Genomic DNA, 26423 nt, shown 5'->3' with positions numbered 1-26423 from the left:
GTGCGATCGCATGGCCGACCTGCAAGTGGCAGTTTGTTAAATGTCGTCATAGTGTGTAGAGTCCTAACGCTTAGGAAAGAATCCGACTCAAGCTGGGAAAGAGATCAATCCTGACTATGCTACGCGTCATAGTCTTGGATGTGTTTTGGTTGTGGTAATGCACAGGCAATGATGCTGTAGGCACCATCTGCGTTCCTCAGAATGGGCGCTCGTACTTTGCTTGCAACGTGAACTGGACGCTGCGAAGTACTCGCGCACCTAACGCGTATGCCGCGTTCGTCCCGTTCCTGAACCTCGTCTTCGGTATGGCGCAGGTACGCAGGCAAAGAACCAATCTCCTGCATGGGGTGCATGCCGCAGTTTGCTGATGTCGGTAGGATCGTGGACAAAGGTTAGTTGGGTCGAGTGGATAAGAGCTTGCGTTGGAGTTTTCTTGCGATTGGAAAGAACAGTCATCGCTGGTGGCTATGGTGACTGCCTCTTCGGGCGCGTTTGAGCGCGCAACCGACGCGAGATGGAAGGAACTGACCAAACCATCCGCGCACTTACGATCATTGGCTAGCATTCGTGCACCGATACCACTGATCCAAAAATAAAAAGAATATCCGTCGAACGTCACGTTGTCATCGTCTGCCAATCTTTCCTACAAAAGTCGCCCATCAAACATCTACGCGACATCCAGATCCCGTCGCTTCGCCGGCACAGTGTTCTCCAGTTCGGCAGCGAAGCGAACCCCCCAGCAGCTGCACAGCCACGTGCTGCCGTTGACCCACTCAGAACGCTCCCCCAAAGCATCCGTGCCAGGATAATCGGCAGCTCGACATGCGATTCGATCAAGAGTGCCGTCCGACCTGTGGCTAGTGAGGGGCGAATCTGCGGGTACGCGACCTCATAACCGGCTGACGAAACCCTGGATCTGCATGACATTTTCCAAGTGCAGTAAAGAGACCGGCGGGCTGTGGTGACGATCTATAAGTCAATCGCCACTTTGCAACGACTTTGCTCGCTGCAACGAATTATGGACGTCGACGGCATGCAATAATGTACATGGGTATGAACAGGTCAAAAAGTATGGCCACCGCTGCTGCTGGGCGTCGGCTTCTGGATTGTTTGTACCATTGTTGCCAGACATGAAGCGCTGACACTACGAACGTTGACTCTCCGCCATTTGCTTTTATTACTACTACTTTCTTTACAACACTCGCTCCGCATATATGCATTCGTTAAGAGGATGGAATTGGTTGGCTCTGGGTGGTCTGGTTGGACTGGTACACAGCGCTGCATTGCCTGTTATTACACCTGCGCCGCAACCAGACCGAGTTGGCATTCGATCACTAAAGCATAGGCAAGACCCTGATGCGTAAGATGCCCTCTTATGTACAGCTAAAAGTGCAACCGCGCTAACATCAGATCAGCATCGAAATATTACAAGTGCTTATTACTGCACTACCACTTTCGCTACGGCAAATCGCTGCGACGAACATACCCGCAGTTTCGAGCATATTATGGGAGGAATTCTTGGACGACAACCGGCCAGACTGGTTCAACGAGCTTCCATATGATATACAGTCTTACTTCATACAAGAATTCGGACCAGCGACGGCAGCGCCACCTGCGAGTGAAGCATTGCCCACTGATGTTACCGCATCCGCAACGGAGGTACCAACAGGGGCAGCCTCGAATATAGATTCGTCAGTACTAGAAACACTGTCCACTAGTGCGGTGGAATCTTCTACGACATCAGGATCCGAAGGCTTGAGTACAACACCTACGCCTACGCCATCTTCGACTAGTCTCTCGAGCGATATATCCAGTCTGGCGTCATCCTCGGAATCTTCTTCTGCGTCTTCAACTATCTTTTCAACTTCATCATCGCCATCGAGTTCCTCTGCGACTCCAAGCTCGACCACAGATCCTATAGCGCCCGCATCCAGCGATTCTGGCCTGACAAGACGCGAGAAAATCGGGCTGGGTGTAGGTGTGCCACTAGCCGTACTTGCGATTGCCGCAATATTGTTTGGATGCTGCTTTATCCTGCGCAGAAGGAGAAGAAGATCCATTGAAGGCAGTCAACCCCCCTCATCACCCGGCTTCATTCCTCGTTTCTCATTCCAGGACCGAGGCCTAAGCGTCGAGAATTTCGAACACAGGCGACCCTTGAACCCCGCAGCACAACAGAAAAGCCGGTTTGTGGAAGACATGAACTGGGAAGATGATGGCTATGACCCGGCCCCTATGTCTACAGCCTACCAGGGCCATACGATACCACCGGCTGCAGGCGTGTCTCACCCTAACCAAGGGTATTCTATGCCAGCAGAATCAACACCAATGACGATGCAAGACAACCACACGCCCATTCTAGCGCCCGCGCTCTACCATAGCCACTCGTCAAACCGAGCCCGTGGCCGACGAACAAGCTACACTAGTCTTCACTCTGTGGCCGAAGTTACAGAACCTGACGACGAAATGAACGGAGAGTCCCCTATCTTAGGGCGTCACAACTCACCCCCCAAGACAGGTCCTCGAAGACCCGGTATGTCTGCCTTGGACACGCTACCTGTTCCCGCCGTAGCGAGCATAAAGCGAAAGCCTGTACCCACAAGTCCGATCAGTAGCCCTGCAGCGGAAGCATCCCGAGGCCTCCTCCGACCCTCTCTGGCACAAAACACCGCCGATCATAGTGGTAGCAGTTCCTCCGGTCTTGCCGTCTCCAGTATGTCTTCCAACTCTGGGCACGTATACCACTCAGACGATTCCGCGCCCATTTCTCCCATTACGCACCAGAAAACGTCTTCGAACCCCTTTGCAGGCGGATATTCCTATCTTGAGGATTACGGCCCTGAGTATTCGAACGATGGGTACAACGACCAGGATGACGAGCTGTATGGCGGACACAGGACTTTAGATCGGTACCCAGACCCCAATCCGCCGATGAGAAAGAGCAGCAAGACAGAATGGCCATTGAGAAACGTCATGGGCGGCGGTGGTCAGAAGAGGACGAGAAGTCCCATGTGGGATCGTGTTTATGAACGTGTATGATGCATGGTAACGAACGATTTCCTTTGTTGTACATATGCACATTTTTGCATGCTATGATCTGGCACTGGCGTTTTGTTTTTAAGGAGTATGAGTGTTGATGATATCCACTCCTTGAAGCGACGATACACAGCGTCTTTGTACGCATGTTCTTGATTTTGTTCTTGTATACCCTCCTTCGCAGTATACATAGGAGCCTCAGCAGTTAGCCCAGGCGAGAAATTCATATCACCATAATGTCAGGAATGAAACTTGCTTGCTGGGATAGTGATCAATGTGGTAATGTGCATGTAATAAAGCTCGCTAAAAGTTCCGAGTAGTCTACAAGACCTCGTGCATGTACAGTCTACTCAGCAAAAGCCCATTCTCCCAGTCCGACGCAGACTCCTTCCTGCTTGTGCTCCGTGACGGCCAAATGCTCCAGTCTGATCACAAGCCAGCTCATAGTAACCGACGCCCACGCTAGCTTCTTAGTCGTGGAACTTCCTGTTCTCGTTCTCTCCGAAAAGTGTGACCCTGATGGATGGCAGGGCCTGGGACTCGAGTAGCTTCAATCGTTCTTGGAAAGTGTTGTTGATGTCGATTCGGCCGTTGGTTCCAACAATCATAGCGCCACCAGCACTGTTTAGAGTTAGCCATGTGTCGAAGATTCCGCGGCAACCAAACTTACGATCCCTCAGGCAGTGGGTCGCTCTCATCGATGGTGATGGAGACGTCCTTGCCAATGTTCTTCTTGTACTCGGTCTGCGCCTCCTCGATGGCCTTCTTAGTGAGGTCGTAGTCGGCCTTGCGCACCTTGACCTGCAGCTTGTCCTCGTTGAGCGCATAGGCACCCTCGACGATCAGGTCCTTCATGATGCTCTGGTACTTCTTCTTGTCCTTTGAAACGTCGCCCAGCTTCTTCTCGGCTTGCTCGAACAGCTTGTTGAGCAGCTCCTGGCGGGCAGACAGAATGCGTAATCGGCTCTTGTTGGAGACGGTGGAGCGGGTGATTTGCTGCGACATGCTGGCCTGTTTGAACTTCTTCTCATACGACGAGTCGATCGAGGCCTGTTCCTGGCGCACTAGCTTGGACTTCTCGATGGCGAACTCCTCGTCGGCCTTGAGGCGGATTTCGTTTGCCTTTTCCATGGCTTCTTGGCGAATAAAGGCCGTCATCTTCTTCAGCTCGCCGGCGACCTGCCATCGGGGTCAGTGTTAGCTGTGGTGTTGACGTAGTGAGTGGGGAGCTTGCAGCTGGCTGAAGCTGGCGGAGATTCGTACCTGGTCGTCGGATAGGGCGTGTACTTGCGACATGATGGCGGTATTGTGTGGAGATCCTCTGGTTTACGGGGGAGGAGATATATGGGTGCTGGCGTCGAGGGTATCGCGAGTGACGGAGCTTGGAGGTTGATGTTCAAGCTTGGGCCCCAGATGCTGCCCGCGGTTACCCAGGTACGCCCTCGAGCGATGCATGGCACGACGTCGCAGATAGACGCGGGAACAGTCTCAAGAGTATCACTGCAATTATACGTCTCTGCCATATCGTCTCTCTACCGACGCGACATCTTCTCGTTGCTGCACCCGCGCTGTCCTCGTCGACCCAACTACATCATCAGTCGGCTGATCCCTGCCACATGCACGGCGTCGGCTAGTCTTCCCCAACCGTCTCGTGCACTTCACCGACTCAGCGTGACGTTTCGCGACTCCCACGCCTGCGCTGTCCAAGACAGAAGAATACACGTTCCCGACTTTACACACACACCCCACACACAGCATGCGCCCGACGTCTAGGTAGCGATAGGCGCAGTGCAGCGACGACAACCGACAAGGAAACATGGTGGAACTCTCGCCGGGCGCGAGCGTTGCTGTCAGTATACATGGAGCCATGCCGCCATGGGTATAGAGTGCTAACGCGTGGGCATGCAGCTTGGGGTAATGGTCGGACTCGCCTCCACCAGCATTCAGAGCATCGGCTTGACGCTGCAACGCAAGTCCCATCTCCTAGAAGAGGAAAAGGACGACGACGACGACAGGCGACCTCCATACAAGCGGCGAAGATGGCAGGTACGAACACTGCCAGATGACATGGGATTCACTCACTAATCTATGCAGCTGGGCATGCTCATGTTCGTCGTGGCAAACATCGTCGGCAGCACCATCCAAATCACCACCCTACCCCTTCCCGTTCTCTCCACCCTACAGGCATCCGGCCTCGTCTTCAACTCGATATGCGCCTCCATCATTCTCAGCGAACCGTTTACGCGATACTCCTTTGTTGGCACCATGCTTGTTGCCATAGGCGCACTGCTGATAGCCTTGTTTGGTGCCATTGCTGAACCGTCGCATAATCTCGACCAACTGTTGAGGCTGTTGGGACGGAAAGCTTTCCTCACATGGATGATCTTGACGGGTGTGGTAGTCGTCATGCTGGTCCTTGCGACGTGGCTACTGAAGCGCATGCATCCACGGACCACCCCTCGATTACGCCTTATCCGTGGAATGTTCTTTGGCTGCGTCAGTGGCATCCTCTCCGCGCATTCGCTCCTCATCGCGAAGAGTGCTGTCGAACTTCTAGTCCGGACTATCATTGACCGTCACAACCAGTTTGACCGTTGGCAGTCGTGGATGATTCTGGTCGGACTAGTCGTCTTCGCCCTGACCCAACTCTACTACATGCATCGCGGACTGAAGTTGGTCAGTACGAGTGTGCTTTATCCTCTAGTATTCTGCGTCTACAACATCATCGCAATCATAGATGGCCTGATCTACTTCGACCAAAGCGATCGCTTGTCGAGTCTGCACGCCGGCCTGATTGCGCTCGGAACTATAATACTGCTCGCTGGAGTTGTCTGCCTGAGCTGGCGTCTCGAAGATAACGAGGAAGAACCCACATCACCAATCGCAAGCAAGCATACGGGCAGAGTTCAGATGCCCCAGACAGTGCTACAACCCGGCATCGGTCTTGCGCATGGCCACCCTCTTGACGACCCTGCATCACCTCTGGATATCGACGAAGAAGCCCCCGGCGCTCATGGCTATGCCTCCGAACAAGCCAAACGGAAAGCTGTCGATGAAAGAACACCACTGTTAGCTCGCGCCCCAACCGGTCCCGCTCTTACCCTCGCCAACCCGAAGAAGCGAGCATCAGTAGACGCTGGTGAACCGAAGAGTCCTCAAACACATTCCCGCAGACCCCAAAGAAGACGGCGGATGACTATTTCAGAAGAGACAAACGAGATCTGGGATGAACTCAACGACAGAGAGACTCTGCCATCTCCTGCCAGACGATCTGTGGATCTAGAGCGACGACCAAGGTCAGGAACCCTACCGCCACGGAGAAACAATGCACAGTCGGCATGGCTCAATCAGATGCGTCGGCGGTCTTGGTTCGAAGGGTTCGGTAGCGGGCGAGGCAGAAGTGTGTCGCAGGGAAAACAGCCCATGAATAGCTCTGCATCACTTCTTGATCATCCCGATCCAGACGACGGCGATACATCTGACGCAGACATGGAAGATACATCCCGGAGAAGACAGACTTGGGGATACGGCCAGAGGAGCAAGAGCCAAGATGCTTTAGGAGACTGGTTCAAGCTGAAGTGGTGGCGCAAGAAGTGGAGAGAAGATGAAGACCATGAAGAAGAACGACCTATATGATATTATTACAACTTCCAGCAATTTGAATATACCCAGAATGTATTATCAGCATTTCAGACACGCAATACCAATGATTACTGCGCAATATGACTACCCCTCATAGGAAAGAAGAACGTCCACTTTACGAAAGCTAACCCGGTCATACTCGGAAGCCTCGTTTGAGCCTTAACCCACATATGCAGGATCCCAGATGGAGTAATCCTTTCCTGACGATAAGATAATAGCCAATCGCACATTGCGTCTTGTTGCCCCACCTACATCACCCCACTATCCGCGTACACTTCCAACACCTTGGAGCTGTCTTGCTCATCCCTCGCAGGGCGCACTAATAGACGTAAAGCAGTGGATATCGTGGCAAAGCTTAACTAAAACCTAGCCAGATCAGCTAGGTTTTGGTGCAAGCCAAGCGCCGCATCTAGTATTAAAGTCCCAGATACTACGCTGCTCTATGCTAATATAGCGGTTAACTGGATATCGGAAGAAGGGAAACTCCGTTTGACAGGGCGCAGTTGGTAAATGATGATGCCGTTAGTCTTGATTATTGGGTCACGATAAGTAAGATTGGCGTACATAAAGCTGGCCATGCTCTTGTAAGTTCCACGTACGGCGACCTTTAGGACACTGCATAGCTCCAGTCATCTTCAGGATCTTACACAACACAATACGAATTATAGGATCAAAAGCAGCATATCTTACTTCGTGCCACTGTGCGTCAAGCTCACCGAACTTGGACTTTGTAACTTTTCACTAACAACGGACAGCCACACCCTTGCTTCATATATCACAGGGTACTGCTATACCAGCCGCCACCATGCCAGCGATGCAGTACTTCGAGAAGGCGCAAACAACGTTCAAGCCGCCGCTAATCGCCAACGAAAACGCCTACCTCGGTGACGTCGTATCATCGTATGCTTGCCCTACCTATATTCTATTAACCCACCACCACCACTGACTGTTCTCTACCAGAGAGTCTACAGATCCAGAGAAACCCATCAGCGGTGGTTTCTACCGTCTGGAGAAGGGAACGCCGCTCGTGTACACGTATACGTATGATGAGATAAAAATCATCGTTGATGGGCACTTCTACATCAGTGACGAAACGGGCAAAGAAGTCAAAGCCGAGAAGGGTGATGTGTTCTTCTTCCCAAAAGGGAGCAAAATCACGTTCAAGACGGATGATTTTGGACTAGGGTTTTTTGTGGGGCAGAGGAAGAAAGATGGTGCGTAGACAGCGGGCCAGAAGGAAAGAAGAAGAATAAGAGTATAATGAAAGTTCTGTATCAAATGCACGGTATCGCCATAATTGCACAAATCAGCTAGTATGTCTTGAGATATCCGGCTTTGCTTACCAATATCAGCACGTCGTGTTCATTCGAAGGTATTGCACACATCAAGTCGTTTATCGTGTGCCTTGAGTTTCTCACATTTAATGGGTAAAGTCGCGCTGAAAGTCATCACAGAATACTCTGGATATGTATGGACGGGGAAGTTTCATCGGTGAGGTCAGCTTTGGTCTATGTCGACTACATTTAAGTGTGAACGCAAGCATAACAACGACGTACGGGACTGCTCCCACAGCCTTCGGTGAGTACATACTCATTTACAAGACTCTTGGGCTTCTTACTGGCCCAATGTCAGGCTTTGGTCCTCTCTACCAAACCAATACTGGCAGGTACCATGGTAACGACTACTTCAACCACGAAAACCGTGGTGGCTCATCTCTAGTAGTATATTCGAACCGTATTGTCACACAGTGCTATGTCTTGAGTCTCATAAAGTCTACCCGCCCAACCTCAATCCCAACTCACTCAAGCATACGAGCCAGTCTTTCCTCCAAGGTCTCAGCAATCGCGACGTGATGAGGATGGAACAACCGTTTGATACTAACGATTTACGTGTTTACAGAAGGTTCAGTCAGCTTTTTACCCAAAGATACTATCTGGGAGACGGTGGGGATGGCATAGTACACGCATACGAACACAAATCTTCCAAAGCACTCGTCGCGGTGAAGACGCCACATTCGTTCACTTCTGAGTCTGACAGGATCAAGGCAACCAAACGCCTCGAGGTCGAAATTAAGAATCTTTCAATTGTTCAACAACACGAACACATTGCAGGGATGTTGGCGTGGTCCTCTACTCCTATGGCAATCTTCCTTCCGTTCTGCGAGTTGGGTGATCTTACCAGTTACGTGGTCAAGTGGAAATCTGAACAGAGAAGGCAGCGAAAAACCATACAACGTATATCCGAAGTCACGATATGGAAATGTTTACATGATATGGTTCTCGCTTTGGATTATCTGCATAACAAGTGCGAGAACTACGGCTATACGCACAATGATATCAAGCCAGACAACATCCTAGTTGAAATACCCAAGAGCTGGAAGATGGAAGACGGAATCCCCGATGAGCCTATCTTCAGGCTGACCGACTTTGCCCGTATGACGCGAGAGCATCCAACCGAAAGCGCACAGTTGACCCGCTTTTGTAGTACACCCGAATATGCACCACCCTTCAACGAACGAGGGGCTTTACGACCGTCCGGCGACATCTGGGCTCTAGGCGGCACCTTGCAAATCCTCGCTCTGGGTGTCTACCCCATTCAATCCCACGAAGCTTTCTCCGATAGCAGAAGAAGTCAGGAGAAGTTTGTCCCTCATCTCATCGACAAAAATGCCTGGAAAAAAAGCCACTGGCGTCATCTCATACCGACCACCTTCCGGCCCCTCTCAGCCACAAAAGAGGAACTGATTAATGACTTCGACGTCCATGATTCTATAGTTATTGAAGAATTCTATCCGAACCGCCCATGGGAGCATAAACCTTATAGCAAACGGCTCGATCGTTGGTATCAGTGGATGTTTGAGAAAGATGAGAAGAAGAGGGCCACTGCGAAGATATTAGTGAGATATTGTGTGCCAGCTATTGCGAGAAAGATTCTTGTGGCAAGGGAAGAGGAGAGGGCATTGGAATGTTTTGAGAGAGCAAAGGCGCTAAGAGACGAGATTGTAATAAAACAGCAGAGCAGGGTAGCAGAGGTCTAAGGTGTGGCTATTCATATGGTGAATGTGCACAACGAAGAGCGTAATGGTCACTATGCAATCGAAGCGGAGTAGGATAAATGCATCATCTTTACAATAGGATGGACAAAGAGTGCGTTGAAGATTTCATTTCTTATTTCATTGCTGTAAATGGTCCATCGCTTCCACTGCTACCAACGAGCGCTCAGATCTAAGGCTTATAGTTCCTGCTTGGAAGAAGTGGAGTTCTTAACTCTGGAGATCTTGAAGCCACCAGGAGCTTGAGTCTGGAACATGCCATTGGGGTCATACTTCTTAGCAGCAGCCAGGATCTTAGCAACATTTGCAGCGCCGTAGCTACCAAGTGGGTCCTGGTAAGCATCGGCGTAGTTCAGGTACTGCCAGTCTACTAGAGCGTCTTGGCTGGCAGCGAACCTTTGCATATCTTCGGTAGCAGCCCTAAGTGCTTCCCTCGCGCGAACCTCGGTCTCTTCACCCTTGACAGCAATATCGAAAAGGAGCATGATGGCGTTGTCCTTGACGAGATCCAGACCCAAGACGTTGCCCCCACGTTCCGCACTGTGCTTGGCAAAAATGGTTGGAATAGCTTGGAACATGCATTGGGTGATAAAGTCGTGGTCTGTGTTATCCGCCTTCCATGCATCGACAAACTTGGTGTGTGCATCAACAATGTATTTAAACACGGTAGGGTCGTTTTTGAAGGTCATCGTGAACCAGATGTCACTAATAGTTGTCAGTTTCATATATCGTAGTCACCCCCTCTCTCCAATTGCAGATGGAACATACCGGTATCCAGTGGGTTGCTCAAGCTCATCAGTGAGGTTCTTGTGGCTCGCCAATCTCGTGGTGTCGGCTATGGCTGGGATAGCCATAAATTTGTCGAAGCCTGCAGGAGCAACATTGCCCGCGACGTCTTCGTACGCAGCGATGATGACAATATCCTCCATGGTGGGAAGATAGCTCCAAAAGACGATACTGGAGCCGTCGGGGTAGTTCTCGACGTTGTCGACCCATGCTGTGTAGGCATCGATGTGTTGCTGTGTATAGTTTTTGGTATGGATTCTCGAGCCACCCCAAAGATCTCCCGCGGTGAAAGTCTCCATATCATAACGAGTAACGACGCCAAAGTTGAACGAACCACCTTTGAGGGCTCGGAACAGGTCACTGTTACATGTGGCGTTTGCGTTGACGATTTCGCTACTGCATGTTAGTAACAGATCTCAAATCTTCGCCGCCCAGCTTTTTGGATACTTACCCATCGGCAAGAACGACCTCGTAATTCTGCACTTGGTCACAGGCGAAACCTCGACGAGCAGTGTAGAAAGAGTTTCCTCCTCCTGTCAAGAAACCGGCTACACCGACGCTGCTTGCTCGGCCACCCGCGACAGTGACCCCATGAGGCTCAAGTGCTCCGTACACACCACCCCATCGGGTTCCGGGTTGGAACCGTGCGAGGTTTGCTTCCGCATCATAGACGGTTGTGTTCATGAGACCGAGGTCGAGTGTTACTCCATCGTTGATGTTGTTGGAGCCAGCCCAGGTTGCATGACCACCACTTCGCACGGCAAATTTGCAGTTGCTTTGCGCACCCAGTGTTTTGATGGCAGTAGATACTTCTTCAGTAGATACTGGTTGAACAATACACTTGGGATGCAGCTGAGCGCTCACGGACCAGTACGACGCCGTCCGATTCTTGTACTGCTCATCATCCTCGTAAAAGATGTTTGCTAGTCCAGCATCCTTCAGCGAAGAACACTAAAATTGGTCAGTATTGCATGAACTTTGACCAGGGAGTACATAACGTACGCAAGTCTCGTTCTTGCTGCCAAGAACCACGTCCCTGATGGTGCCGAATTGGGTAGCTTCGGCGCATAAACCCAGAGATGCAACGACGGTCGGTGCGAGGAGCTTCATGCTGTTTCAACTTGAGAACTTGGCACACTCGAAAACGTGGATGTCGAACCGATGCGCTGGGTCTAAGGGATTTTATTGTCGCCATAGCTGCAGATTGACCAGACAATCAGCGGCTAACAGTACCCGCACAAGAAACTGCTCTAACTTGGCATTTAAACCTGATCAGTGACATTCTTATGCGGCTCTTATGCTGATCTTAACTGGTATAGCAAAACGGTAAATATCCGTCTGCCGTCCCAACACGTGCCGTCTGCAACAACCTATTGGAGGTATGTGCTGTTCCTGGTCCCTGAAGTACGAGACGTCGACCCATATATTTTCATCGATATGATAGGCAAATATAATGCTCAAGAACGAGGCGGTCAAATAGAACCTATCAGGCCCCTGGCCGGCGCCGCGAGCGGCCCGAAAACTAAGCCCACAGTTACGGGAACAGTTAGTGCCGTCGGCCTTACCCGCCGAGGTTTTGGTTCCTCAGATCACGACTCATCGCACGCGTCAGCATCGACTTTTTGCTCGCATCGCAGCCAATCACCTTTCCCCAGGAACGTTGATCAAGAGGGGAGCTGCTCGCATATCGAACGCCTAAGCCGGTGGTGATATCTTCCGACTACATGGGGAAATGAGCCAAGTGAACAGAGAATCCTTTCGTAGTGTGCGTTGTTTTGGCCTGCTATACAGTCTCGATTGGTTTGAAGTCAGTAGGTCATTGATTGGATGAGTAGAAAGATTTGATCGTGGTAATCACATGAAAGTACCTGACTTATCGTGAACATACCTGTGTAAGTAAAAACTCCGAATCGCCGCTTAGTGTTGTATTTAGTGTAATTCCAAGCCCGTGACGAAGTCAGGATTTGCGCGACGAAGTCAACTTTTCCGAGACAGGGCCTTCGTATCCAGGCAAGCAATTATGTGCGATCGACGTCGACATCCCCCACGCCCACTTCCCTCTCCCGCCCCTGGTTTGGGAACCTAGCGCAAACCTCGCTCTCGAGCCTCTAGGCAGTCTTTAGACTGAACCACGTCCCTCCTTTAGTCATAGGAGTAGGTTTCAAAGGTCCTAGGTATACAAGCTCTCCCTCGTAGGAGAGACCTTTAGCTTCCGCTCCCGAGCGACGTTGTGGTTAAATCAACAACACATTCTTTGTCCAGACTTTACTGCGTCATGTCGAATGTCAACGGCGTTATAACCGCCATTCCTCCACCTGATGGCTATGAGGTCAACTTTGCGAACCCGCAGAGAAGGCTGCTCACAGAGGCCTATGTCATCTTCACAGTCGAGAACATCCTAGCGCTTATGTTCCTTGGGCAGCGGCTTTATACCAAAGTTCGTCTCATGAAGCAGTTCCAGATTGACGACGGTACTGTGTTTGGTAACATCAGCCTAGAAAATCTACTGACAAAAGTTAGCCTTCGTTATTCTCGGTTGGGCCTGCTCGGTGGGAACCCAGGGTATTTTGATCACTGGTTTCTCCACTGGCAGCATGGGCGTACACGCCTGGGAGATTCCAATTGAGAAGTACGCCTTCTATTCACGGGTAAGCTGATATCCTTTTTTTTAATTACTTGCGTTTTTTGTTCGTATGCTAATGCAACGACTTCGTAGCTCATTCTCGCCGCCCCACTGGTTTATGCAGCTTGCTGCGCCTTGACGAAGATCACGCTCTGTATCTTTTACAGTCGCCTCTCTCCATCCGTAGCCTTCCAATGGGCTGTTTGGACAACCGTCGTTATCTGCGCCAGTTCATACATCGCGATCTTCTTCAGTCTGCTATTCGCATGCAAGCCCATTGCTGCCAGTTGGGACCCATTGTTGCGCCCAACTGCGGCATGCGTCAACCAAGGAGCGATTTATATCGCTACGGCTGTGATTGGGATCGTAACGGATGTGATGCTGATCTCGATTCCCGTTCCGACTATCTGGGGCCTGCAAATGCCGACGAAACAGAAAATTGGACTAACTCTTATGTTCGGCGTCGGATCAATGTAAGTGTTAACCGGGGTGCAAGTCGTGCTCTGAATGGCTGCTGACTTGAGGCAGCACAATGGTCACGTCTATTATTCGCCTCATTGTTTTGATCCCAGCTCTAACAGATATGGACCAAACCTGGATCATAGCCGTAGGCTCTTTGTGGATGTAAGGCTTCCGTTATCGTGGTGTCTCCAGATACCTAGAATTGTTTCAACTGATCAAAACACAGCATCATCGAAAGTAACTTGTTCGTCATATGCTGTTGCTTACCGACCCTGCGGCGCTTCCTCAAGCACGTCGCACCGCGACTTATTGGCGAAAGTCGCTCATCTGAAAACAAAGACTCGTCTGATCGCAATCACGGATTGCGGACTTGGGGAAGTGAAAACACAGGCCCGAAGCGCAAGTACGATACTTTGATGCGTACAGTAGACGGCACAACGCAAGGGGACGGCGATGACGAGATTCCCCTCGCCAGCGTCCCGAACAAAGCAGGCTTTCGCGACCGAGAACGCAAGGTACCGATCGGAAACGTCGAGATGAAGGGAGACAATGATAGCGAGGAAGCTATCTTGTATGAGCGGACCGTCCAGGTTACTTATGACGGCGGCGCAGGAGGCGACCCCGCGAATCCGTACACACGTCAGGTCTGGGCAGGGGGGCAACACAATCCTACAAATCTGTAGGCTTCGGGACAGCTCTATGCTGGAAATTCGGTTCTCGTTATGATCGCTTGCTTATGACAGTGTATGAGACTTCTAGGAATATTTCGAAATGCAGTTAAGGATCGAGTTCAACCACAGAGCAGACAGATGTTGAATGTGGTAGGGCTGGTACCTGTGACTAGCTGCTTTGTGTTTAGAGTTAGATCGTCCGGTGGCTTATATAATCATAGTATCGTAGCTCACCCGGACAGTCGGGGCTTGTAGTGGGGCGCCAACGTGCGCACCCGCCTCCTCACGATCATCTCCTTTCCATCAAGCATGTCTCAATCTTGCCTATCCAAAGCTGTCGTTCATAAACCTCCCATGCGACCATCCGTTGACAGGCCATCTGTGATCCTCTACGGAGCCATACAGCCCGATCCCAGTAAAGACTGGCAGACCCATCTTGCAGCCTCACTCTCTGACCTCCCCATCGCTATCCTGAATCCACGCCGAGATGATTGGGATAGTAGTTGGGTTGAAGACATCTCTTTCGCGCCCTTCAAAGAGCAAGTTGAATGGGAAATGGACTACGCGCGCGTAGCCGATGTCATTGTTTTCTATTTCGCAGGTGACGCTAAGGCCTTACAGCCCATCACGCTGCTAGAATTGGGGCTTTATGCGGGAACAGGCAAGGCTATTGTTTGCTGTCCAGAGGGCTTCTGGAAGAGAGGTAACATACAGATTGTCTGCGAGAGATATGGTGTCGACTTGGTTGAATCCGTGGGGGAGTTGGGAGATAAGGTACGAGCGAGGCTGTTGGAAAAGCTTAATGAGGGGTCAACCGCCTCGAAACCAGACAATACCCTGGAATAGCGTCTCGATCCGTTTCGCGCTTTCGACCACTTACACACATCTCTAGATGCCTGTGCCCAAGGCTGCCATATTAGGCCATTCAATTTCTAATTGTTCAGCTGCCAAGCAAAGCCACCGTATCGTCCTTTGCGTTGGGTCTCTTGCATTTGCCGCTTAACCTTGTACGAAATGAGTGCGTGGTTAATCACTCCAGGTCGTACGCTCGGGCAAAGATGCAAGGTATCACGAGCGTATAGTAGCCTGATATCTGCAAGCCGTCGCATCGTGGGGGTATAGGGCTAACGCCGTGTTCAAAGACCAGTCTCGAGCTAAACTGCACATTGGCAGAACAGGCAGAAGGCTGCTAACCGTGCTGAATTGCAATTTGTACATTTCAGCAACGTATCGCGAAAGTCCACGCCAGGTCACTAACACATGCGGGTTGAGCCTTGCCTTCGTCTTTTGACACTTTCAGATTCCACTTCTAACACACGCAATCTGCACGCTCCTAATCTCACGAAATTTCCCTGAGCGACCGGTGCCTATGGCAGGAGATCTTCGACTCCTCAGCCTCGATGGAGGAGGCGTACGCGGTTTGGCTTCACTTTATATGTTGCGGAAGATATTGTCCTTGGTTGGCAGTCCGAAGCCTTGCGACTATTTCGACATGATCTGTGGGACGAGCACTGGGGGTTTGATTGCTATCATGCTCGGCCGACTGGAAATGTCCGTTGACCAGTGTATTGAGGCATATACCGGTATGATGGACGTTATATTTGACCCCAAAGACAAGAAAAAGCTGCCATTCAAGATTCGTAATGGCAAGGTTCAGCCTCAGTACAAGACAAAGTACATGGAGCAGGCGATCAAGCAGGTGGTAAGTTATGACTGTACGAAATGCATGTGAGACATACACTGACTTCGCATCTCCACATCTGTAGATGTCCAACGCTGGGTGGACATCGGATGACAGATTCAGAGGATCGAAGGACTCGAGTTGTAAAACGTATGCTATCGATCCCTCGCATTTGAGGACTGGGCACTAACTCGACAAGGGTCGTTATTGCTTTGACGGCAGAAGGCAGAGCTCCGACACGCTTTACAGATTACGAGAGACCTGGCGAGCACTCTAACTTCTATAATGAAGTCAAGATCTGGGAAGTAGCTCGTGCTACATCGGCGGCAACATCTTTCTTCGCACCGATGGAAATCACACATGCCGGTGAGCCCAGGCGCTTTCTTGACGCAGGTATCGGATCCAACAATCCTATCAATGAATTGTATCTGGAAGCAATGTCGCAATTCGACAAATCTGAAGAAGAGTTTGACAAGCAGATTCGGGTATTAGTGTCTATTGGTACCGGCAGGCCAGCATTGCATGGATTCGGTGAGAAGGTTACCGAAGTTGCAAAGAGCATTGCTTCTATTGCGACTGAAACCCAGGACACAGCGAATACGTTCCACCTGACCCACAGAAAACTGGCCAACCGGGGTGGATACTTCAGGTTTAATCCTCCCGACCTTTCTGAAGTGGCGATTGACGAGTCGAGCAAGAAAGGTATTATTGCATCGCGAACTGATACGTATGGCAATGACGCACATACCTTGGAGATGGTAGAGCGCTGGGTGGCTGTGGCCGGATTTGAGAAAAGTGCGTCGACCCTCGCTGAATCAATTGAAATGATAGATTTCACCTAACGGTCTCTTACATGGGCTGCGTTACATAGTATATAGATAAATGCTGACTACTGGGATGTGATAGAACAAGTTAGCTCACCAGCGATACATCCAGCTCACGTCAAGTCTCCAACAACCAAACTCTTCTATTCGTTGCACAAGGGACCTAAGTACATCAAAGAGTATGCGCCGTCGTACTGGCAGCATCTAACGCTCGACTCATACTACGTATACGAAAATATATACGACAGGTGCGGGCCCAAAGATAGAAAAGTCACTTGTATGTATCATCAACCTTGCAGCAGATCCCTGCAAGATCTAACAGCTCTCAAGTCAACGCATTCTTCGAACAATTTGATTCTGATCAGAAACCATCGCCCAACCACGTCTTCGAGACATGGACGCGTCTTCTCCGTGACAAGCAAGACGTGCGCAACAGTATCCATCGTAAGCCGTTCGTGATGGCAGCATTATACATGCTCCACATCGAGTCGAGTCTTGACGTAGCCAAGATGACAACTATAGACCCTAATCGACGCGAAATGCTCAAGCGGTTTGCGAAGTGGGTTCCATGCCAATGTGACGCTCGCTGTGGTCGTGATTGGAACTTTGTAAATGAAGTTGGGCTATCGCGAGGAGGAATCGGTGGAGAGGATTGCGATCTTCTGAAAGTGTTTAAAAGCAGTAACTGGAAGCTGATGTTCAGGAGCGACAAAGTACGCAAACTGGAGGCTACCAGAAAGATATGGGAAGCAGCACTCTGAAGGAAGTGTATACACTCTTCACTATCGTCTTTTCCAATCTTATTCAACGTGTCTATAAGCGTCGAAGTTGGGCAGAGTAAAATAGGATACAAAGTAGGTCGCCATCCATCTATCAACGCTGATTCAGCATTCAATTCTATCGTGCTAGAATCATAAAATGTCGAGCATGCTGTCAGAGCTTATTCCACGGCTATACATCAATAAGACCTGTACCCATAGCCGCTGTGCTGTTCGTGCAGTGTCGCCATTGGCCTCGCCATGTCACTTGCAGTGACACCAGAATAATCACTAGCAGCAACAGATGGCGGCGCGTCCGGATTCGCTCCGAGAGGTGTTCTGCTACTCCAAGAGGGTATGTACTCAGAACGGGGGCCACTTGTAACAGTTGGCTGGTATGGCATCTGTTGAGGCCTGGTTTGTTGAACGATTTCTTTGTCCCGCTGGTGCTGCTTGATAAACCTTTTCCAGCAACAGCAGTATCCGATCAGCAGAGCAATGATGAGAAAAACGGCAGCGGCCACTGATATGAGAGCAATCGCTGTCGTACTAAGTGGACTACTGTTGGCGACAGCGACCGAAGGGCCGTTGGGTGCAGCAGTTGCCCCGGAACCGCTAGTGATTGAATGAAAAAGGTCATCAACTCCCGTGGTGTCAGAGTCTAGTGTTTGAAAAGTTCCATCTGTAACAGTCGCAAGCACGAGGATGTCATCTGAAGCTGTTCCGCATGCCCACGAATAGAATGTTTCCTTTGCTCCGAGTACAGAGCTGCGAGCATAACGGAAGCACTGCTGTGCTTGCTGTGAGCTGTATTCTGCGATCAGCAATCGTCGTTTCGCGAAAGATTTGGGAGACATACCATTGAAGGATCGAGCCGTATATGGAAGAGCAGGTATCCTCTGGTAGGGCTACACCCATACAGTCGGTCTGACCATACGGCCGGCATGTAGCCCAATCATCGAGACACTCGACATTGTTGCAGCATGCAAAGCCGAGTTGTAAGTTCTGTGTAGTGATGCAGGCATAGTCCTCTGCACATGTGATAGGTAGTGCTATTTCGGATCAGATGTGAACTACTTCCAGAAGGTGAAGCACGATGTACCTGAGTTGCCGCGAACGAAGCCGCATGTCGCGATAGACCTTTTGAAGACATCGCCGTGTACTAGAGGTGCTGGTGTAATAACACTCGCTGATATTGTTGCCTGCACTCTTGTGCTCTGTACCTGCAGATCGGGAATATATTTCGCAACGACCAGTGATGCAATCCGTAGGGTGCAAAGATAGAGACACAGTTGCATCGCGATCTATGTATAAATAATATGGTACAAATTCCTATGGTGTTGTATATGCCAGCGAGAGATGCGTCGATGATCCACGGGTGCTGTACCTGTCCTCGGCTACCCTTGTTCCCCAAGCTGAGAAGGCAAAGCCTCAGCCTTCCTGCACAAGTCTACATGATTGTGACACATCGGTCTGGCCGAGCGCCACCAATAACCCTACCTCGTATCTTTGGGTATCGTATGTGCCGGCGGCCTGTGGGACATAGGGTCAAGCGTGGGGTATATCCTGTAAGCTTGTCGGAGGTGAAAGCGATGGTACGGCGCGATCTGAAAAACTTGTCGCAACATATATCTGCCCAACAGACTAGAGTAATATGAGTAACGCGAAATTGGTAATGAAACTTGACCTGCGAGTGGGATTCATGGATATTCAGATTGAGCGTGAGGAGCGTGCAGTCCGTCCCTGAAACGCCGTATGACACAAGGCTGGCACTGATACTGGAGAGCGATATTAGATAGATAATGACGCGAGTGGATCATTGGAAAGGCAGACGTTGGGGTTGAGGCCGACGGGCTGAACGCGCCCATCAGGAACAAGCGTGGCTGAGCTGCACTGCGGGCTGTAACGCGCTCTGAAGCACACCCATCTGGCACAGTGCAGTCGGAAAGTAGCATGCGTGGATCAAGAATCAAGGAATGTAGATGAAATGATACTACCAATGGCCTTTCGCCTGTGAGAGAACCGTGTACTATGACCGTCATCGCATGTGGTAAGGCACCGTGCGAGGGAATGAGGCATCGTGTAATGGTGCTACGTCACATACGACGCTAACTCGTCCCAGCCTCTTCCATTTTCGTAAGTCGTTCCTTTTAACCATCACATACTCCTATCGAACGATAGTTTAACAGGAAGGCACTATTAGTCTCAGATGTTAAGATAAACAGGCTCTGAAAGTATCGAATATAAGTTGAATGTGTCTACGCGCGTTTCCGCTTTGACTATTCTTATAAAGTGTATGGCTCCTGCTTCCATGAAACCCTTCTCTCGTCTCTCATCCTGTCAAACCTGATCACACTCTGCAGCAAAACTTGCGCGCCTAACGCACAGTCTTCCTCTTTACAAAATTCCCTTGGGTTGTGGCTCACACCTTCCCTGCATGGCACAAAGATCATGCTCGTTGGGCAGCGTTTACTTGCGTAGACGCTATCGTGTCCAGCGCCAGACGTCATCTCCATAGACTGATTGGGGCCGAGGATGCTACGCGCAGATTGGCTGACAGAGGTGATACAATCTGCGTGAAACTTTGTTGCTGGGCTATCAAAATCCTCGATTATCTCAACAGTAAGTGGAAGACCGCCTGTGCAGCCGTGGTTCGAGCCCTCAACGTCTTCACCTGCAGCTATCTTGGGGAAGTCGCGCAAAACTAGCTCTTTCATCTTTGCAACCGTCTCGTCGTTTGGTGACCTGATGTCGAGACTGAATGACACATCTCCAGGTACTGTATTTGTCGAGCCAGGTTTAAGGTTGAGTATACCGGTGGATGCTAACGCAGAGTTGGCGGTTGCGAGGCGATGGGAATGTAATATCATTTTGCTTGCTGTTAGTAGAGCATCAGCCCGTGACTTGAGATCCGTGGTTCCAGTGTGCGAGTCTCGTCCCTTGACCTTGACTGTCATCCATTTGTAAGCTTGAACTCCAGTGACAACTCCGATCTTTTTGTTTGCCATCTCCAACAAGGGACCCTGCTCGATATGCAACTCAAAGTGCGCCGCCATGGGCATGGACTTGTAGCTCGCTGGCGTACTTCCTAGGTACCCAATTCGCTCAAGTTCAGACTTCATGGTTGCAGCTCCAGGGTGAACTTCACTGAGATTATGTGCCGTTTCAAGAGGGACTGACCCTGCCCAAACTCCGCTAGAGACCATCGACATTGGAAACCGAGCGCCCTCCTCATTGGTCCAGTTGACAACTCCGACAGGGTATTCAGTCTCTGTCCAATTGTCGGAGAGCACTCTGAGCATTTCCACACCAGCAGTGACTCCCAGAATTCCATCGTATCGCCCACCAGTAGGCTGTGTGTCTAAGTGACTCCCAACAAATGTAGGCGGCTTGTCATTTCTTAGTCCAGGACGAACAGCGAACTGATTTCCCATGGCATCAACAGTGACTTCACAGCCGAGCGACTTTGTGGTCTCTGCGAACCAGTCACGTGCGGCTTTGTCCGCATCAGAGAGCGCCAGTCGACTCATGCCCGTCTCCGTTGACTTCCTGTTATCGTCAGCTGCATGATTATCGAGTGCTAAGACTACATACTCGCCCCAAGGCTCGCCTATACCCCATTGACATGTATGGTGTATGTCTTCCATCAACCTCGCCTGATTGACTTTCAGATCCTTCATCAAATCATCGTTCAGCTCCTTGGTTCTGATCTGCCATTGTGGCGAATGGGAGAAGCATCTGACATGCTTGCATCCTATCCTTGCTCTTGAAGTCGGTACAGCTATCAATGCGGGGTAGCGCCTACTCGCAATGCGGAGCGCAACAGTGAACTTGTTAGCTGACAGAGCCATTTCGTGAAATCAAGTGAGAAAGAGAAGAGACGGAAACCATCGCGGCACGGGTTATGGAAGTCGGCATCTCAAAGGATGGCATGACATGGCAGGCGCCCAGTCGTAGGGAAGGAGTGGGTCGGATGTCCGATAACAGTAGCGCGGGACTATTCCGCTTCCTGATATGCGGGTTATCCGTCGGCTGAGGTGTGTCGGAGTATGCAAGGATAAAATGGTTATAGTAGTCTGGATTTTACCAGCGGCAATTTTGTTTGCTAGTATGTTAGTTGTTCAAGATGGAGACGATGCAGGGTTACAATGGCCAAAAGACCATGCTCCATGTACTAAGAGCGTTTTCACTGGTATTGGGTATCTATCGACGAACTGGGTAAAATGATCATGGCGCCTTTGCATGCTGCTCAAAACAAACTCCTTGCTCCAAAACTAATGGCTTTACGACAAGCCTTAGACGGCCTTTGCTTTTCCTTTCCCTTCAATTACTGGCTTCACGTCCTCCTCGGAGACGTCGTCCTCTTCTTCGCTGTCACTCATGAATTCTTCATCTTCGTCGTCCCAGCCAAACATGGCTCGCTGTTGAACAGGCTTTGATGAAGAAGCGGTCGGTTGAGCGTCGTCCTCCTCTTCTGAACTGTCTCTTTGCGCCATAAGCATCTTCTCAATAGCTTCCCTCGTTTTGTTCTCTGCTTCCTCTTTGTCCTCAACCCACTTGCCATCAAGACGTGCTGTGCCTCTGCTGTCCTGTAGCTCTTCCTGCTTCCGCTCGGTACTGGCCACAATGTCCTCCCACTTCTTCCGGCGCTCCTCCTTTTCACGCTGCTCCATCTCCGGCTTGATCGCTAGGTATTCGGCGAGTACCTTGGCTTCAGTGACTGTGCGCAGGCGTCGCCCGTCCAAGTTGCGGGATGATCCATTCACGTCGCCCTGCTTCTTCTTGCGCGAGGACATGCGACCACCTTGGGCGCGCAAAATTGACCCGAAACCACCCTTGCCACCACATAACGGTACCGTCAGACGAAGCGATAGAAAGGTATCTGCGGGCGAGGAGAGGAGTGATGACACTGGTGCAGCGTCGTGGCGAACAGAGCGGCGCGAGTTGGTGGTCAGGATGTAGGACGAATTTTGGATCCATGGCGCACGTTCATAGAGCGTGTCGTAGATGGAAGTAAGAGGCGCGTCTTTTTGCGTTGCGAAGGCGATGTTTTGCCCGCGGATGCTGTTGACGATGATGGTAATCGGAGACTGCATGGTGGCGTCCATGGTTGCAGGTTACGGTACGGAGTGCGAATACAGATTTTGATGCTGTGAATTGCGAGTTGAGTTGCGCGTGGGAAGGGTGAAAGTTGTTTGGTTAGGCAGGGCGGCGGCGGCAGTTGAAGATTGGGGAGGAGCAAGCCGGCCTTGGCGGAACCACAACAGATGGTCATAGCGCTCGCTTAGACTAGCCTCGCACCTTTGCTCGAAATCGTCTATCACCCAGCGAACTTCTGAACTCATCGACCTTCAACCACTCCTAGCATTCCCGAGTCTTTCGCAACCCGTCAAGATGCTCATCCCCAAGGCCGACCGCAAGAAGATCCACGAGTTAGTCTACCCCTACAATCGTCATTGTCACGGCGCAGTCGAGCTCGGAGTTTCGCACGAAATGATACGACTTGATATGAGCTGAGCTACATTTGACTCTACACTATACTCGTCAACAGATTGGCTAACATTTGTCTCTCCAGGTACCTCTTCCGAGGTTAGTATCCCCACGTACTCGCGAGCCATGGCTATGGCACAATTATACATTTTCGCGGCTCTGCTGCATATAAGGACAGGCTGACACACGGTCACCACAGAGGGAGTTCTGGTTGCTAAGAAGGACTTCAACCTTCCCAAGCACGGCGAGATCGACACTAAGAACCTTTACGTTGTCAAGGCTTGTCAGTACCACCAACTGCTCCGCAACTCCGTCAGGTTCTAACAACCAACAGGCCAGTCTTTGACCTCGCGCGGTTACCTCAAGACCCGCTTCTCGTGGCAATGGTACTACTACACCCTCACCCCTGAGGGTCTCGACTACCTCCGCGAATGGCTCCACCTCCCTGCCGAGATCGTTCCCCAGACCCACATCAAGCAGCAGCGCTCTGCTCCTCCCCGGGGTATGCTCGGCGGTGATGACCGTGAGCGCCGTGGTGGAGGCCGTGGTGGACGTGGCGGTGACCGTGGTGGTGACCGCGACGGCTACCGCCGCCGTGACGCCGGCGAGAAGGCTGAGGGCGGTGCCCCTGGCGAGTTCAAGCCCGAGTTCCGTGGTGGCTTTGGCCGTGGACGTGGTGCTGCTCCTGCTTCGTAAGCAGTTGAGGACTTTCTGGAGTAAGGCTAGATACGGTTTCATCTTCATGTCGGGCTTTACTGCATTACAAAATGGGATCGGAAACGGCGAAATGACCGGATGATACTACGAATGGATCGCTTGTCTAAGTTGCGATGACGCAGTCTTGGACGACCATGTCCTCAATGATACCCCATAACACCTTCAGTGAACCCTTCCTCTGACGTGTTTCCTATGTATGCGTCTTCATATGGTACCTTGCATTGGGCGGACCCATGTTCGTATCACTGCTAGTAGTCTGGGGGGTCATGAGCTCTTAGTATTCCGCTTCTGATGTATAACGACATAGACACATGTATCTCAATGCCCGCCTTTCGCAGTCTTCATCAGCCCATCGCCACTCTTCATCCACATGGCGCAAATGTACCCGATAGTCTGCCCGCCCATTTCTCGTTCTACCAAACTCTGCAAGGACGCCAGTTTCTCCTCCATGTTTTCGTGGCTATTCCCATATTCATCTCCCCTGAGCGACTTCCTCCCCAGTACAGCCATATTCCTCGTACTCGGAATCCTCAAGTGTTCTTTTTCGACAAGATGCCCCGTCTCCTCGGTCAGATGACACACCCAGCTACATAGACTAGCGTATGCAGAAGGCTGCTTGGGCTTCTTCGACGCTGCTGTGGCTGGATCAGCGATGATATATCTGGCGTGCGCCGGCGAGCGAAATCTCGTGCCACCAAAGTCGTGCGAACAACAAGGTATGGCGATGAAAGGCGAAGAGTTTAGTCGGGCTAGCAACGGCGTCCAAGGTGTCAATTCATCGGCGTGATTGCTGATGATGAAGATGCCGGATGGGAAGACACCGTTGTGGTGTGGTGTTGGGGAATCAGTCGAGGTTGAAGAATATGGCTGAACAATCTCCGGTACTAGAAGCATCTCTTGCAGCTTTTGGGCGTGTTCTGATGGGAATGTATCCCATGTCTTTCTGCGACGGGCGTCAAAGCCCCAACCATGCCAGCCTTCCGCGTTGAGAATGTGGACGAGAAGACCGTTTCCACATCCGATATCTACGAAGCCCGGGAAGTTGGCCTGTGCTATTTGCCTTTTCTGCTCCACCTGCTCATCTCCGTCATCTTGCTTGTGTGTACCATTCTTGGAGCTGTACATGTCTCCCCAAAGCTCCATCAGAAACGCTGCAATGCCTAGATCCTCAAAGACATGTTTTTCGGCGGGTGTCTGCTCCACCCATCCCTCGATCAAATCTTTCGCATATTTGCCCTTTAGGTACGCATATGTATCTTGGAATCTTTTCTGTCCAATTATTTGGTCGTGATGAACGCGTTTCGTGTACCCAGCCTGCCGGCCGCGTGAGTGTTTGTGTATGACCTCCAGAAGCTTAAGAGCCGTGCGGGAGAGACGATTGTCGATCGGAAGGTCCGGGAAGAAAGAGTAATGAATAGACAGATGCCCAGATGCATTAATCAGGGATGTAGGCGGTGAGTGAGAGGAAGTTGGGAAGTGGGTATATAGCATTGCTAAAGAACGAACTTTAGGATGGTAATAGGGGATAGCTTCCGATGTGGCAGCGTGAGGGATATATATCATCATGTACCGCTCTGCTTTTACGATGTCCTCAGCTCCATCCGGACCGATGATGTTCACGTCCTGATGCGACACAAACATGTGACAGGTTTGCATCAGCGAGTCATCCAACTTCGGATTCCGGGGTATGAGTTTCCGCACAACTGTGTACTCTAGCTCGTACCCTTCTATGCCTCCATCGATCAGTTGCGGTCGGCATTCTGGTCGCAGGTGCTTGACAATGCTTGCGAGATCCTCTGAAGTACTGGCTTTGGGGTTGAACGTAGCGTCTGTGAAACTTTGATACGAGAGCTCTGCGCGTGCCAAATGCGTTGAAGTCCGGTTCGGATTCTCAAGCAAATCGCGACTGACCTCAAGGAAATACTGAGGCGCAATATTCGCTGGCGCAGACTGTACGATAGCCCATATCTCGGATGGAAGGCCACTAGAAACTTTGGGTGCACTGGATACGTCGTAAGGTGAGAACTTGTCACTCGTAAGTTCTCGGTTCTCGACTTTCGTTACCGGTTGCGCTTCTTCCACCCCGGAACGATTATCTTGAGCCTCGGTAATGGATGATTCGTTTCTGTGACTCCTTGTTTGTTCGTCTTGAACCATTCTGGTTAATCTATCTCTTGGTTTGGAGTGACTAGCCCACAAACTTGATTCCAAAATTCGCACAAATCAAGCGTTTATCGAGTCGCGGTAATCCAGACAGTATGTAAAGGGTTCTGTCACCAGTAGGTATCTGACTTCGAAGATTTTGGTTGGTATTTATTCCTTCAAGATGAGTGATGGTGACAATGGTGTTGGTGTGAGAAGTGCAACCGAGCAAAATGGGTTCTAGTCGGTCCACCACAGTCCGAAAGAGTAATGAACACTACAGAGACCAACGGGGAACACAAATCAAATGCGCTTCTTGATACATTCTTAGCTGAAGCTTCACACGCGTCATGACGGCCGTACAGTCTAGGTTCCTATCTGTGCTTGTACTTAGGGTGCAAATGTCGATAAAACCACGGAACAGTCGAAGCAGTCGCACGCATAAGCCATGACGTAACTCAATGGATTTTGCACACAGATTTGAGCCACTAAATCGTGAAAGCTCTAGTATGTAGCTGGAGTCTATCGAATCTCTATCT

General features: G+C 50.7%; 14 protein-coding genes across 14 annotated transcripts; 7 read left to right on the top strand and 7 right to left on the bottom strand.

Annotated features, from left to right (window-relative positions):
- The first annotated feature begins 784 nt into the window (after positions 1-784).
- CC77DRAFT_329180 (hypothetical protein) lies at positions 785-3278 on the top strand. Its single transcript, XM_018531263.1, has 2 exons — positions 785-1360; positions 1416-3278. Exons 1-2 carry the CDS (start codon positions 1215-1217, stop codon positions 3037-3039), a joined length of 1770 nt encoding a protein of 589 aa, XP_018390875.1. The 5' UTR covers positions 785-1214; the 3' UTR covers positions 3040-3278.
- Positions 3257-4599, bottom strand: CC77DRAFT_1046714 (vacuolar ATP synthase subunit E). Its single transcript, XM_018527454.1, has 3 exons — positions 4300-4599; positions 3707-4215; positions 3257-3657 (listed from the first exon to the last, which is right to left on the bottom strand). Exons 1-3 carry the CDS (start codon positions 4330-4332, stop codon positions 3507-3509), a joined length of 693 nt encoding a protein of 230 aa, XP_018390874.1. The 5' UTR covers positions 4333-4599; the 3' UTR covers positions 3257-3506.
- CC77DRAFT_329182 (hypothetical protein) lies at positions 4524-6709 on the top strand. Its single transcript, XM_018531264.1, has 3 exons — positions 4524-4885; positions 4945-5082; positions 5131-6709. The coding sequence occupies exons 1-3, from the start codon at positions 4853-4855 to the stop codon at positions 6670-6672; spliced, it is 1713 nt and encodes a 570-aa protein (XP_018390873.1). The 5' UTR covers positions 4524-4852; the 3' UTR covers positions 6673-6709.
- Positions 6710-7140: 431 nt separating this feature from the next.
- Positions 7141-7962, top strand: CC77DRAFT_1016414 (hypothetical protein). The gene is made up of 5 exons (XM_018524210.1): positions 7141-7259; positions 7283-7287; positions 7347-7379; positions 7434-7578; positions 7639-7962. The coding sequence occupies exons 4-5, from the start codon at positions 7484-7486 to the stop codon at positions 7898-7900; spliced, it is 357 nt and encodes a 118-aa protein (XP_018390872.1). The 5' UTR covers positions 7141-7259; positions 7283-7287; positions 7347-7379; positions 7434-7483; the 3' UTR covers positions 7901-7962.
- Positions 7963-8815: 853 nt separating this feature from the next.
- Positions 8816-9715, top strand: CC77DRAFT_1090983 (kinase-like protein; the record flags this gene model as incomplete). Its single annotated transcript, XM_018529544.1, has 1 exon — positions 8816-9715. One exon carries the CDS (start codon positions 8816-8818, stop codon positions 9713-9715), a length of 900 nt encoding a protein of 299 aa, XP_018390871.1.
- Positions 9716-9812: 97 nt separating this feature from the next.
- CC77DRAFT_322460 (FAD-binding domain-containing protein) lies at positions 9813-11789 on the bottom strand. The gene is made up of 4 exons (XM_018531253.1): positions 11519-11789; positions 10968-11467; positions 10499-10909; positions 9813-10435 (listed from the first exon to the last, which is right to left on the bottom strand). The coding sequence occupies exons 1-4, from the start codon at positions 11624-11626 to the stop codon at positions 9910-9912; spliced, it is 1545 nt and encodes a 514-aa protein (XP_018390870.1). The 5' UTR covers positions 11627-11789; the 3' UTR covers positions 9813-9909.
- Positions 11790-12791: 1002 nt separating this feature from the next.
- On the top strand, positions 12792-14284 carry CC77DRAFT_926221 (hypothetical protein; the record flags this gene model as incomplete). The annotated part of the gene is made up of 5 exons (XM_018533906.1): positions 12792-12987; positions 13037-13164; positions 13284-13612; positions 13668-13763; positions 13828-14284. 5 exons carry the CDS (start codon positions 12792-12794, stop codon positions 14282-14284), a joined length of 1206 nt encoding a protein of 401 aa, XP_018390869.1.
- A 1480-nt stretch (positions 14285-15764) lies between these two features.
- Positions 15765-17538, top strand: CC77DRAFT_926612 (phospholipase; the record flags this gene model as incomplete). The annotated part of the gene is made up of 5 exons (XM_018533941.1): positions 15765-15974; positions 16039-16103; positions 16153-16748; positions 16860-17054; positions 17108-17538. The coding sequence occupies 5 exons, from the start codon at positions 15765-15767 to the stop codon at positions 17536-17538; spliced, it is 1497 nt and encodes a 498-aa protein (XP_018390868.1).
- Positions 17478-19299, bottom strand: CC77DRAFT_322468 (hypothetical protein). Its single transcript, XM_018531254.1, has 3 exons — positions 18638-19299; positions 18395-18587; positions 17478-18342 (listed from the first exon to the last, which is right to left on the bottom strand). The coding sequence occupies exons 1-3, from the start codon at positions 18831-18833 to the stop codon at positions 17736-17738; spliced, it is 996 nt and encodes a 331-aa protein (XP_018390867.1). The 5' UTR covers positions 18834-19299; the 3' UTR covers positions 17478-17735.
- Positions 18714-19698, bottom strand: CC77DRAFT_322813 (hypothetical protein). Its single transcript, XM_018531255.1, has 2 exons — positions 19369-19698; positions 18714-19313 (listed from the first exon to the last, which is right to left on the bottom strand). The coding sequence occupies exons 1-2, from the start codon at positions 19575-19577 to the stop codon at positions 18986-18988; spliced, it is 537 nt and encodes a 178-aa protein (XP_018390866.1). The 5' UTR covers positions 19578-19698; the 3' UTR covers positions 18714-18985.
- Positions 19699-19759: 61 nt separating this feature from the next.
- Positions 19760-21529, bottom strand: CC77DRAFT_1037537 (N-carbamoyl-L-amino acid hydrolase). Its single transcript, XM_018527072.1, has 2 exons — positions 21130-21529; positions 19760-21084 (listed from the first exon to the last, which is right to left on the bottom strand). The coding sequence occupies exons 1-2, from the start codon at positions 21384-21386 to the stop codon at positions 19821-19823; spliced, it is 1521 nt and encodes a 506-aa protein (XP_018390865.1). The 5' UTR covers positions 21387-21529; the 3' UTR covers positions 19760-19820.
- Positions 21530-21679: 150 nt separating this feature from the next.
- On the bottom strand, positions 21680-22689 carry CC77DRAFT_1016409 (hypothetical protein). The gene has a single exon (XM_018524209.1). It carries the CDS (start codon positions 22641-22643, stop codon positions 21831-21833), a length of 813 nt encoding a protein of 270 aa, XP_018390864.1. The 5' UTR covers positions 22644-22689; the 3' UTR covers positions 21680-21830.
- Positions 22690-22897: 208 nt separating this feature from the next.
- On the top strand, positions 22898-24153 carry CC77DRAFT_1016408 (hypothetical protein). Its single transcript, XM_018524208.1, has 4 exons — positions 22898-22967; positions 23111-23124; positions 23225-23308; positions 23360-24153. Exons 1-4 carry the CDS (start codon positions 22930-22932, stop codon positions 23719-23721), a joined length of 498 nt encoding a protein of 165 aa, XP_018390863.1. The 5' UTR covers positions 22898-22929; the 3' UTR covers positions 23722-24153.
- CC77DRAFT_1090976 (DUF1613-domain-containing protein) lies at positions 24061-25899 on the bottom strand (the record flags this gene model as incomplete). Its single annotated transcript, XM_018529543.1, has 1 exon — positions 24061-25899. The coding sequence occupies one exon, from the start codon at positions 25897-25899 to the stop codon at positions 24061-24063; it is 1839 nt and encodes a 612-aa protein (XP_018390862.1).
- Between the last annotated feature and the right edge of the window lie 524 nt (positions 25900-26423).

The sequence above is a fragment of the Alternaria alternata genome (assembly GCF_001642055.1).
Source record: "Alternaria alternata strain SRC1lrK2f unplaced genomic scaffold CC77scaffold_2, whole genome shotgun sequence".
Lineage (NCBI taxonomy): Eukaryota > Fungi > Ascomycota > Dothideomycetes > Pleosporales > Pleosporaceae > Alternaria > Alternaria alternata.
The sequence above is the reverse complement of the archived record's forward strand: the minus strand, read 5'-3'. Positions and strand labels throughout refer to the sequence as shown.

What these genes read in the sequence shown, in the direction of transcription:
- CC77DRAFT_322813 (XM_018531255.1), bottom strand. Translation starts at nt 19,577, where the DNA reads ATGACGGTCATAGTACACGGTTCTCTCACAGGCGAAAGGCCATTGGTA. An exon ending in CCGTCGGCCTCAACCCCAAC is followed by an intron (nt 19,314 to 19,368) that starts GTCTGCCTTTCC and finishes ATCGCTCTCCAG; the next exon opens with TATCAGTGCCAGCCTTGTGT.
- CC77DRAFT_322468 (XM_018531254.1), bottom strand. Translation starts at nt 18,833, where the DNA reads ATGCAACTGTGTCTCTATCTTTGCACCCTACGGATTGCATCACTGGTC. An exon ending in CTTCGTTCGCGGCAACTCAG is followed by an intron (nt 18,588 to 18,637) that starts GTACATCGTGCT and finishes GATCCGAAATAG; the next exon opens with CACTACCTATCACATGTGCA. An exon ending in TACGGCTCGATCCTTCAATG is followed by an intron (nt 18,343 to 18,394) that starts GTATGTCTCCCA and finishes CGCAGAATACAG; the next exon opens with CTCACAGCAAGCACAGCAGT.
- CC77DRAFT_329182 (XM_018531264.1), top strand. Translation starts at nt 4,853, where the DNA reads ATGGTGGAACTCTCGCCGGGCGCGAGCGTTGCT. An exon ending in CGCCGGGCGCGAGCGTTGCT is followed by an intron (nt 4,886 to 4,944) that starts GTCAGTATACAT and finishes GTGGGCATGCAG; the next exon opens with CTTGGGGTAATGGTCGGACT. An exon ending in ACAAGCGGCGAAGATGGCAG is followed by an intron (nt 5,083 to 5,130) that starts GTACGAACACTG and finishes TAATCTATGCAG; the next exon opens with CTGGGCATGCTCATGTTCGT.
- CC77DRAFT_329180 (XM_018531263.1), top strand. Translation starts at nt 1,215, where the DNA reads ATGCATTCGTTAAGAGGATGGAATTGGTTGGCTCTGGGTGGTCTGGTT. An exon ending in CATAGGCAAGACCCTGATGC is followed by an intron (nt 1,361 to 1,415) that starts GTAAGATGCCCT and finishes ACATCAGATCAG; the next exon opens with CATCGAAATATTACAAGTGC.
- CC77DRAFT_1016409 (XM_018524209.1), bottom strand. Translation starts at nt 22,643, where the DNA reads ATGGACGCCACCATGCAGTCTCCGATTACCATCATCGTCAACAGCATC.
- CC77DRAFT_1046714 (XM_018527454.1), bottom strand. Translation starts at nt 4,332, where the DNA reads ATGTCGCAAGTACACGCCCTATCCGACGACCAG. An exon ending in ACGCCCTATCCGACGACCAG is followed by an intron (nt 4,216 to 4,299) that starts GTACGAATCTCC and finishes CCCCGATGGCAG; the next exon opens with GTCGCCGGCGAGCTGAAGAA. An exon ending in GACCCACTGCCTGAGGGATC is followed by an intron (nt 3,658 to 3,706) that starts GTAAGTTTGGTT and finishes AACTCTAAACAG; the next exon opens with TGCTGGTGGCGCTATGATTG.
- CC77DRAFT_1016408 (XM_018524208.1), top strand. Translation starts at nt 22,930, where the DNA reads ATGCTCATCCCCAAGGCCGACCGCAAGAAGATCCACGA. An exon ending in CCTTTACGTTGTCAAGGCTT is followed by an intron (nt 23,309 to 23,359) that starts GTCAGTACCACC and finishes AACAACCAACAG; the next exon opens with GCCAGTCTTTGACCTCGCGC.
- CC77DRAFT_322460 (XM_018531253.1), bottom strand. Translation starts at nt 11,626, where the DNA reads ATGAAGCTCCTCGCACCGACCGTCGTTGCATCTCTGGGTTTATGCGCC. An exon ending in GAGGTCGTTCTTGCCGATGG is followed by an intron (nt 10,910 to 10,967) that starts GTAAGTATCCAA and finishes AACATGCAGTAG; the next exon opens with CGAAATCGTCAACGCAAACG. An exon ending in GAGCAACCCACTGGATACCG is followed by an intron (nt 10,436 to 10,498) that starts GTATGTTCCATC and finishes GACAACTATTAG; the next exon opens with TGACATCTGGTTCACGATGA.
- CC77DRAFT_1016414 (XM_018524210.1), top strand. Translation starts at nt 7,484, where the DNA reads ATGCCAGCGATGCAGTACTTCGAGAAGGCGCAAACAACGTTCAAGCCG. An exon ending in CTCGGTGACGTCGTATCATC is followed by an intron (nt 7,579 to 7,638) that starts GTATGCTTGCCC and finishes GTTCTCTACCAG; the next exon opens with AGAGTCTACAGATCCAGAGA.
- CC77DRAFT_1037537 (XM_018527072.1), bottom strand. Translation starts at nt 21,386, where the DNA reads ATGGCTCTGTCAGCTAACAAGTTCACTGTTGCGCTCCGCATTGCGAGT. An exon ending in ATAGGCGAGCCTTGGGGCGA is followed by an intron (nt 21,085 to 21,129) that starts GTATGTAGTCTT and finishes TGACGATAACAG; the next exon opens with GAAGTCAACGGAGACGGGCA.